The 11,404-nt window shown below is 28.5% G+C and overlaps 1 protein-coding gene across 1 annotated transcript; it reads left to right on the top strand.

Moving 5' to 3' along the window:
• The first annotated feature begins 544 nt into the window (after positions 1–544).
• On the top strand, positions 545–1,649 carry LOC100248181 (dehydration-responsive element-binding protein 1F). The gene has a single exon (XM_002270601.5). It carries the CDS (start codon positions 597–599, stop codon positions 1,356–1,358), a length of 762 nt encoding a protein of 253 aa, XP_002270637.1. The 5' UTR covers positions 545–596; the 3' UTR covers positions 1,359–1,649.
• The last annotated feature ends 9,755 nt before the right edge of the window (positions 1,650–11,404 follow it).

Below are 11,404 nucleotides of genomic sequence, written 5' to 3'. Positions count from 1 at the left end.
ATATACATGTGATTTTTAAAAAAAAATATTATATAATATTGTTAAGCTGCGACAATACCATCTCTAAATTTGAGAATGCATCTCCCAAATTATGATCATAGAGTAAATATCAATTAATAGTCAAAGCTTCAAAGCTCCGTTCAGTAATTGATATAGAATCAATGGTGATGGAGATGACTTACCAACTGATGGCTGGGCGATCAAAATCAATAAGTGAAAAGTCCCACCTAAACACTAATTTTTAAATGAGATGATGAAAATCAAAACCCAACAAGTGGTCAGCCATCCATGGAGGCATGGAACTGTTGTTTCAAGGAAGCAGGGGAAATGACGCAATGATACCATGTCTAATTTCCAAGCGGTGATTAAGGTTGGACTCTGAATTTTTTTGTTTTTTTTTCCAAAAAAAAAAAAGCACGTGCATTTTACTTGAAATACTTGGTTCACATTACGCAAGCCCCACCCTCATTTCACGTGCACAAATACCTTATCCTATTCTCCGTGTCCAATTCGCGGACAATATTCTACCTTTCCTACCCTTAAAAACGTTCGTCCTTTCTCGTTCAGGTACTTCTCACTGTGTCTCTCTCTACTCAATGGACTTGGACCGTGAGTCTTCAGCTTCATCATCTTCACCAACATCCTCTCCTTCTCGGGCAAACCCTGTTTCTTCCGACTCTCGGTGCCCTTCAAGGTGCATTCCGCACAAACGGAAAACTGGAAGAAAGAAGTTCCGGAAGACGCGACACCCGATATACAGGGGCGTGCGCCAAAGAAATGAGAACAAATGGGTGAGTGAAGTGCGCGAGCCCAGTAAGAAGTCCAGGATATGGCTAGGCACCTTTCCTACTCCGGAAATGGCGGCTAGGGCGCATGATGCGGCTGCCCTAGCGCTCAGAGGCCACTTTGCTTCCCTCAATTTTCCCGATTCGGCTTGGCGCCTTCCACGCGCCAGGTCATCCTCCGCAGGAGACGTACAGTTCGCGGCGATTCAGGCCGCTAAGGCTTTTCAGCAACCTCCATCATCGTCATCTTCCACACCTTTTGTAATGGATAATATGTCAGCAGGGTCGAGGAAGATACTAGAAACTTCTTCTGTCGTAGACACACCTCAGTTAAAAAGCCAAAAGAAGGTTGTGGGAGTTTCATCGATGGATAGTAAGAGAAGGGAGAAAGCCGGAGATGGTTTCCGGACAGCGTTCGTGGATGAGGAGGCAATGTTTAATATGCCAGGTTTAATTGACAGCATGGCCGAGGGTCTGCTTCTTACTCCACCTGCTATGTGTGAAGGCTTCAGTTGGGACGATGCAGTTTCACACATTGACTTGTCTTTGTGGAATCATGATTTCCTGTCTTAACTCTTAAGTTTCTTCTCTTGACATTTCTGGTCAATCAAGTACAGCCCACTGCTGTCCACAATTTCACTCCCATACACACTTTTAGCTTGATCAATACCACTCATAGTTTCAAAGTAAAACTTGGATGGACTTCAGGTGAGGATTTCCATGGATATAATAGTTTTTATAAATTAAGAACATCTCTAGATTGTACATCAAACTAGCTTTTTTCTAAATGTATGGCTTTGCCACTCGAACCCATTCAAAGAATTTACACTTGGGGCCTTCATGGGTTCCACTAAATTTAAACTAGAATTCGGGATTTTGTGTTGGGCACTTCAAGTTGAGACTAAAGGGTTATGGTAGCAAGAATCATCAATTATTTGTTTTTGATACTCTTTATACTATATGGTCCTAATGAAATCAAATGCCCTTTAGAGGCCAGGATTGTTTTTCATTTCCTCTAAGAATCCCCATATTAAATCACAAAAGAAATTATATAAAAAGAAACCTAAACTAACTAGGAAAAATAAATTATAGTCATGACTAAATAAAACTTAAGGCTATTAAATTTTATCAAACACCACTTAAAATTTAGGAGAATCAAGACAAGTTCTAAAAGAAAAAAACTACATATGAAATAGTTTATTATTCCTTACTATAATGTTTTTTTCCTTTCAAATTAATCTTTTTCTTATTATTAATTATTTTACTCATTGATTTGTAATTTGATTCCAATAATAAATAACAAAATATTTATTATCCATTGTGTTTAATATATATTTTTTTTGTAAATAATAATCATTATTTTCATTTATAAATTTTGTTCTATTTTCAAAAATTATAATTAAAATATATTTATAACTTTTTGTAAAACACCTTGTTTCTATATTTTTTTTTTTAAAATAACATATATATTATTCTAATGGCATAATGTTGTATTTACTAGTTATATATGTTTGACAACCAAAGATCAGACAACAAAATGTTTTTTAAGAATATATTTTGATTATTTTCATTTATTTTTCAAATATTATTTTAAATAATAAGTATGTAAATATATAAAATGATTAAAATTAAAACATTATATATAAAAAATTATTTTTAAAATATATTTAAAAATATAAAAATAACTTTTAAAAACTACTCTAAAAACTATTTTTTCAGAATCATTTTTAAAAACAGTGTCAAAATATAGCTATATTTATTGTTTTGTAATTGTTAAATTCATGGAAAACAAGGCATGATTCTCCTATCCAGAAAACAATCGATTTCCTGATGGGTGACAACCCCAACTCATAGTCGCCAAAACTCTGAAAGCATTTTTGGGATTGCATCAGAATTTTCCAGCAAGGGCAAAGGGGACATAGGACTGGAATTTTCATTTTCTAATGCTGGCGCCGGAATTTCTGCACCCTTTGCATCTATGTTCAGACCATAGGTAGGAAAATGGATGCATGTCATCTTTGGCTGCCGTCTATAATGGGGAAACTGCTCAAAATATCAGCTAGACTTTTTAGATCAGAGTTTGAGCATCTATAACGGGGAAACGTACTGCTCAAAATATCTGCTAGAGTTTTTAAAATTAAATCAGAGTTTGAGCATGTATTCCCGATTTACAACAACACTAAGGTTATATTTGATTCTCGAAATTCCTGATCTTTATTTTATTATAAAAAAATATTAAAAATATGAACATAAAAAAAATGATATATTGATTTAAATTACTTTTTTTCTCATTTTTCTTCACACTTTCCCAGTCTTCTTTTCTCACTGTTCATTAAGTTATGATATAATAATGAAAATTTATGCATGAGTAACACAATAGGCCAATATATATATATATATATATATATATATATATATATATATATATATATATATATATATATATATATATATGTATATATTATATGTGGTAGATAATGTACCACAGATTGCCTTTGTTTGGCTCTTAGCTTACATGGGGCATTCTCATTAATTGAAATGTGTTCCACGAGTGAACCAATCAATGTGGCCTAAAAATGGTCCACCTTAGTTAGTACGCTTTAACCATCTCTTTCCTACCTAATTTGATGCATGTGAAGGTCTCATGTTTTCACCTGGTTGAATGTACAATGCGCATGTGACATCAAAGAATGAATGGCTGCTACATATATTTATTACATTTATCTATATAACCTCCAATCATCGGAAAAAGCATTTTTCTGCTTTTGTAAAAATTGAAAACTGTTTAAACTTCCCAGCTTTAAGCGCTTCCGGTGGAGCCAAAGTAGACCTGACCAAGTTGAGCCTAATGATGCATGGTTGAAAATTTTAAAGGCAAACAATTCTCTTCTTCCCAAAGTACTGATTTTGTCGAGGTAAAAGTAGCAGACAGCCAGTGCAATCAAAGTGGTTGCCACTTGTCCTGATGTGACTCAACAGCCAACGGAACACCCATCACCGGCCCCATTCTTACACTTTGCCCACATACCTCTTATCCTAGGAAGAGCTTTTAATTTTTGGGAAAATTATGTTTTGGGCCCAATTGGGTCCCAAAAATTAAGCTATGATCCATATATGTTTCATATTTAAGCCCAATACCCAATAAAAGAGTAGAAATTGAGAGTAAGAATATTATCTTTAAAAAATCCCTAAAATACCATTAACCATTAAGTTAAAAAACTAACAAATCACCTCACTTTTCTCATTCTCTCTTTGACTTTTTTATTCTTCTCTCACTTATTTAATAGTGGAACCAACTTGAATCATTTTTCTTTATCAAATATGAAAGATGGTTAAAAACTTTTAAATACCTCATCAAATATTATCCTTTTTTTCAAACTTATATAATATATAATAAATATTTTTAAAATATATTGAAAACTTACATAATATATAATAAATATTATTATTTATTTCAAACTTATATTATTTCTCATATATATTAAATAATTTTTAAACACCTCATAAAATATTAATATTATTTGTTTGTTCTAACTTGTAAATTAGATATCATCAAATATTATATTTTTTCAAATTTATAGAACATATAATAAATACTTTTTAAATACCTCATAAAATATTATTAATTTTTTTTTCTAACTTGCAAATTAAACACATGGTGTTTATTATTTTTCCGTAAATAATGTAAACACTCACATATATATATATATATATATATATTAATCGAGAAAACAATATTTCTAAGACTAATTTACTAACCTTCCAATAATTTTGAAAGTGTAAATAGGGCAATTGGCCAAATTAAGGTCTTCAAAATATTCAAAATTTCTCAATTCCAAAATTGCCTAATTGCTCTCCACACTAATCTTAAATATTTTTCAATAAAGATTTAAATATTTAAAACCATTAAAATAAATACTTTCTTATTAAAGCAATTTTTTCAAAGTAATAAGATAAAAATCATGAAATCTTCAAAACTATAATTACAACAAATATTTTTAACTTTAAAACTGATTTCATAATTTAAATTAATGATTTTAAAAAATAAAAATGTTATAAAAATAATTTTATTTTATTTTTAATGTCATTTAAATATGATTTTTTTAATCTCTATTGATAACAATGAAATTATATTTATAAAGATAAAATAGTAAAAATATATATTTCATTTAGTTTACTTATAATGAACAATTCAAACATGATTGATTTTAATTTTATTTCCTATGTGTTAATTTTTGTAGAAAATGTCTTAATGACATAGTTTGGTAAAAAAAAAAAAAAAACAAAACTATCAATAATCATCTTAATGTCAAATTCAAGTTGTTTAAAAATCGTACAAAATCTATTAGAAGTCTTATACACTCTTGTACACTCAACACATTTCTCTTGTACAGTTAGTGTAATATCCTTGTACAGTTAGTGTAATACCCTTGTACAATGACACAAATTTCATATTTCTCCTAATTTATATGTCCATATAGGTGTATTAATCATATTTTTAATGGTTTGGTTGAGAAAATGGTGGATGACTTAGGGTCAATTTTTTTTCCCCAAATATCATTATTGGGAAAAATATTGGAATTTTCATGTGAGAGTTAAATAAAGTGCATGACATAGGTGTACAATCATTGGGTGACAAGGAAAATAAAAAAGTAGTTTAGAATCAATTAAAATCATTCACAAAGGGTAATCTTGTACACCTTTGTACAATTAGTACATTTGCCTTGTACAGTTAGTGTAATACCCTTGTATAATGACACAAATTTTATATTCCTCCTAAGTTATGTGTCCACGTAGGAGTGTTTAACCATATTTCCAATTATTTAGTTGAGAAGATGGTAGATGATTTAAGGTCAAAATTTTTTTTCTCCAAATATTATTATTAGGAAAAATATTAGAATTTTCATGCGAGAATTAAATAAAGTGCATGACATATGTATACAATTCATGAGTGATAAACAAAATAAAGGAATGACTCATAATCGATTATAATATTTCACAAAGGGTAGTCTTGTACATCTTTGTACACTTAGTACATTTCCATTGTACAGTTAGTGTAATACAATTGTACAGTGGCGCAATAAATGAATAAATAAAATTTATTATTTTTTTATTTTCATATAAAAAAAATAGTACTAAACAAGGTTTTCAATTTTCATTTTAAAAAATAGTTTTCATTTTTTAATTAAAAATATTTTCAAAAAGAGACAATATAGAAAATAAAAATTATTTTTAAAAATAAAAAATAAAAACTAGAAAAATATTTTAAAACCAAACTCAAATATAATCTATACCATTTTTAACTACTTGTTTTCATCTAAAATAAGTAAATATACCTTTCAACTCTTTTATATAAGAAAAATTCAATCTCTACTATGTATTGATATAATCCACTTCTAAAGTTAGGTCATATGAAAACATTTTAATTGAGTACTTAAAATAAAAACTTTTTATCCATCCTCTTTCTTTCTTTTTCTTTTTCTTATTTTAATAAATTTTCAATTAATTCAAATCATTAAAAAAAAAGCCTTAATAAACAAATTTGTAACATTTCATATAACTTATTACTAAAAGTCATGTTCAAAAAGTTATTAATAAGGAAGAAAGAAGATTAAAAAAAATTAAACTTTTTATTTTATAATAGTAAAAAAAAACTTTAAAATACTTTTTAATATAAAAAAATTAAAATAGTGAATATATTTATTTTAAATAGTATTTTAATAATTAAATTATTTACTTCTAAAATGTAAAAGATAAAAATAAATGTAAAATATAATTTTTATTTATTTAAATTAATATTTTTTTAGAAAGTATTTTCCAAAATAGTCTTTGAATCATTAATATAATTTTTGTTTATTTATAATTTAAAAATAAAAAATAATGTTGATTCTTCAATTATTTATAAAAGAGTTTAAAAAAATAATGAAAAATCCAAAAATGGTTAAATAAGAAAGAATAGTGGCATATGAAGGGTGGTAGAATAAAGACAAAAATGAGTCAAGTGGGTATTTTTGTCTATTCCTATCTCATATCCTTGTAATCAATTATGGGTGTTTGAAGGACTCTTTATTAATTATCAAAGCCAAATGGGTCTAAAGCCTAATTCTCCCTTAATTTTTCTAGTTCTACGCAATAATTATTTTGATAAAACATTATAGATTAGAAGTATTTTATAAAATTATTATTAAATGTATTTTTATGTATATTTTTTATTCTTAAATTTTATTTTGTAAAAAATTATTAAAAAAATGAAATTATTACAATTTTTTATGATTATTTGATTCTTTATTCAAAAGTTATGATTGAAGAAGCACAAAAATATCTCAAATAAAAGTTTACTCAAAATTTGATTTGATATATTTAGGTTTACTAGAGTCTTGACTTGATTATGTCTTTGATCAATTTAGTTTAGTTTTAATCTGGCCTCGAGTTTTGAAGATTTGAGACTTAATTTAAGTCTTTTATGTAAATTTGGGCATTGGCTTTGGTTTGCTGGAGAGGAAAGTTGATCCTCCAATTTACCATTGGGAGAGTGTTGATAATCAAAATAGTAAATGTGATGTTATTAAAAGACTTCACAAAAACAAGGAATTTGAAGGATCATTGGTTTTAAATTTTTACACCAATCACCTATTCCCTCATTAGTCACCATTCATTTCCTTCTATTTGTTATACGGGATATTGAAGATATCTTTTTTAGATACAATTCACATATACTATTAATGAATTATTCCTTCACTTTTTTATTAACTTAGAACCTTTTTTTATCCATACATAATATTGGATGATACATTAGACTATCAAGTAACTTTTGTTTCAAGATAGGCTGATGTGTTTAGCCTATCTCTAAAATGTGCACATGGTACATGAGCTTTTTCCATCTCTGCATCAATCTAAGAGTAAACTATGTTATGAAAATATTGATTTTAATAGATATTTAATCATTCGATTTTACAAACATATTGGGATGTATTAGGAAATATCAATAGAAATTTTGACACAAATAGTGGTGAAATAAAAATTGATCAAAATTCAAGTAAATGTTCAAAAAAAACTTTAAGAAATGGTATAAGAAGTAATAACAAACATATTGAGATTGTTTTGTTGAAAAAAATGATGTATGTATGACATAATTTGACATATTCAATAATGATATCATGTGCACAAGTAAAAAAATTTGTTTTTGTAAGTGTACATTCATTATTATGGTACATTAAATGTTTGATTTCATTAAAAGTTAATAATTTGTACATATTACATTATAACGGTCCTTTAGTATCAAATGAAAACCAATATGGTTTAATGAAATTATTAGATGAAATAATCTCATTTTATTAGAGACAATATTGGTAACAACTCATGAAGTTTCGATAATACATTATAAATATGAACATGTCATGCATAGGGCCTACCATCTCTCCATCAATGGGGAACTTGAGGTTTTCCAATTTGCTTGTTTTAGATCTTTCTTGCATCTTACATGAACTGTGGTATAATATTTGTGTAGGAGGAGAATAGTTAAAGATGTCATAATTTTCATCAATTAAACTTTAAACCATTGCATAATTTTGAGGAAGTTGACCATATAATGATGATAAACATTAGCCTCATTTGACAAGTCACTAATTGAATTTCTATACTCATAAACTCAAAATTGGCTAAAAATGAGTCATCATTAAATGGTGTCATCCTTCATTCTATTCCTATATATGACTTTCCAATAACTCCAATGCTTGAACCAACCCATCTAGAGCCATGGTCTTCATATTGTGTACAATATGTGAAATTATCTTTACAATTGAATGAACTTAATGGATGTTAACTTTGTTGTTGTTGTCCAAAATCCCCTCCATCATTTTCATCATTAGTTCCCTTTACTCTTAAAGCATCAAAATTCACACTCCTCTCCTTGTAAAGTATCATAATCCACATTGGAAGTATCGACAGCACTAAGTCTATCACTTTATCCAACACTTATGGAGTTAACCAAAGGTTAAGAATTGAATGCCTACTAAAGTGAATCTCCTATGTCTTTGCTAAAACTCTCATTATGAACTTCCTTGGTCAACACTTTTTCAATATCAGCACCTAATTCTTGAGCATGTGAAACAATCCATGGATCGAGATTTTTGACATCATCATCTAAGTATAAAATCTAACCCATTGGAACTATTAATTCTTCTTTTTTTTCACCCGTCTCAGTCAAAAATGTTAACTAGATCAAGGTAGTCTTTTTTAGTAACTTTATTATTCTCCGTCTCTATATCTCATTACTTTAGTTTTATGTTATAATAACAAACAAGTAGTTGAAGTTTAGGATAAGTGAGACGATTTCGTTGTTTTAGATAAATTATAAAGCAAATGTACTCCAATTTCTCTCATAGACTAAATATGATGTAGTTTATGATAGAACCTTGATAATTAGCTTTCTCAATGTAGGTGTATGGTTTCCATACATGAACTATCATTCTACTACAACGAAATTCATAAGTGTATGAATCTACAATGATAATAATGAAATTAGTTTTTTATCCACAATCACAAATAGTACTCATTGGGAACTATTTGTGACCTCACAACGATTATCACTCAATTGTCGAATCCTCTATTTGCATCTTGAAAGAGTACAAGTTATGTATTCAACATTCAATATGTCTTGATGACTCCTTTAGTCTAGGCATGCATTGATTTGGTGGAGATCTCCAAGCTGAAAGCTAGGGTTTCCTCTCTATGCGCTAAAGGGAGAGGCAACAAGATTGAAGCCTTAACCCCTAAGAGGATATTTATAAGTTTCTTACTGAGCTTAAGTAACTTAAATTCACTATGGGCTTGGGTCACTTTAAGGATCTTGTACCATTTTTAATTCTCCTTTTCCCGAGGCCTTTCTTTTTCAGCATTTTTACTCCATTTCACATAACTTTTTATCATTATAGTGTTTTTTTTCCTTCATGCAGGCATGATGTAAATACAATGTACAATAGCATCATATTAAAAATATTATTTCTAGAATAAATTTTTACTTTTTAAATACACTCCAATAGTCTCAAAATTTAATACAAATATTTGTTTTCTTTGATTCTCATGAACAATTTGGAGCCACATAATGCCTACGAGGGCAAATACCCCTCTTGAAATTTGGAAAAAAAAATGTTAGCATATAGAAGATTTGTATAATAATTTTTTAAAAACAATTCTCAAAAAATAAGTAAAAACAATTGAAAACAACTAAAAGATATTTTTTTTAAACACCTTTTTTTCCTTTTATTTAAGAACAAAAAATAGAAAACAGTTTATAGTTATCAAACATATTTTCTAATTTTTTTGTTCTAAAAAACATAAAACTATTCTTGAAAATAATTGTCGAATAAACTTTTATTTTCTTGCATTGTTTTCATAGCACTTTATTTTTTTATTTTCTCTTTTCCTTTTTTTACTATTATTGTTATTGTTATTTACAGCTATATGATATTAATTCTTATACATTATCCTTAAACATATTTTGGTTTCTCAAAAATTAAAGTTATATATATATATATATATATATAATTTCTCATTTTTTAATAAAATTTAACTTCTAATAATTCTAAACCATATACCTCTATTTTTACCAACAAAATTAAAACAAAAATTATGAATCTTAATAATAGGTCAAATCTGACTAACTTCCTAAGAAATTCTCCTTACTAAGGGTGACATGACACCAATTCAATTCACTAATTTGTGTACTAAAGTTTTTCAAAATTTTCAAACTAAATTCGACACATTTTATTTAACCTTTTTGACTTTTCAACGGTCACATTTCAAGAAAATTTTTATGTGGCCTAAAATACTCAATATTATACAAAAGAAACTAAAATTAGGTTAAAAAGGAAAAAAAAAAAAAAAAGAAAAGAGAACATAAAAACACAGTACACTTCTTGAATAAAAAAATCCGACCAACCTATAAAATGAATTCTACTCATGAATAAATCAAGCCATCTTTCAAAATTTTCTTTTTAACATCTAGAAAAATAAATTTTACTCATCAAAATCAAATAGTATGCAAATTTCCAAACTTTGGATATTAAAAAACATAAAGATTAAATGTCTTTTGCTACACAAATTTCCTACTCATAACTATTAATTAGAATTTTCTAATTGGTGCCCGCGATAAGAGCCATTGTTAGTGCTGGAATTTTCCTCCATCTCTGCACCATACTCGAACTATAGCTGCATGTCAACTTGGAAACTGCATGGATGTATGTCATCTGTGGTGGTCGTATAAGATTTTCAATGTAAAATTCTAACAACATAGAGGTTCAGGGTTATGTGTGTTTAATTAATTCATGCCATGTATAGACATATGTAGGAAATCCGTATGTGAAGGGGGATACTGGCTAGCTAGCTAGCATTCCGGCCTTCACGTCACTCTTTGTATAGGCATATAAACTTCTTGTATTCAGACATAGACCTAACACTCAAACTCAATGGCAATGAATTAATCAGTAGACAAGCTTCCCATACCGTCAACTTGGTTTTTGATATCCCAGTTGAATCAGTCTACCCAATCGATCCCTAACACCATCGTTTTCGCCTTTTTGCCTTTTCGGTCTGTGCTTCGGTGTCACTGTCAATCATTT

The sequence above is a fragment of the Vitis vinifera genome, chromosome 6 (assembly GCF_030704535.1).
Source record: "Vitis vinifera cultivar Pinot Noir 40024 chromosome 6, ASM3070453v1".
Classification (NCBI taxonomy): domain Eukaryota; kingdom Viridiplantae; phylum Streptophyta; class Magnoliopsida; order Vitales; family Vitaceae; genus Vitis; species Vitis vinifera.
Note: the sequence above shows the minus strand (reverse complement) of the source record. Positions and strands in the feature narration are given on the sequence as shown.

Coding starts and splice junctions, on each gene's coding strand:
- LOC100248181 (XM_002270601.5), top strand. CDS start 597: ATGGACTTGGACCGTGAGTCTTCAGCTTCATCATCTTCACCAACATCC.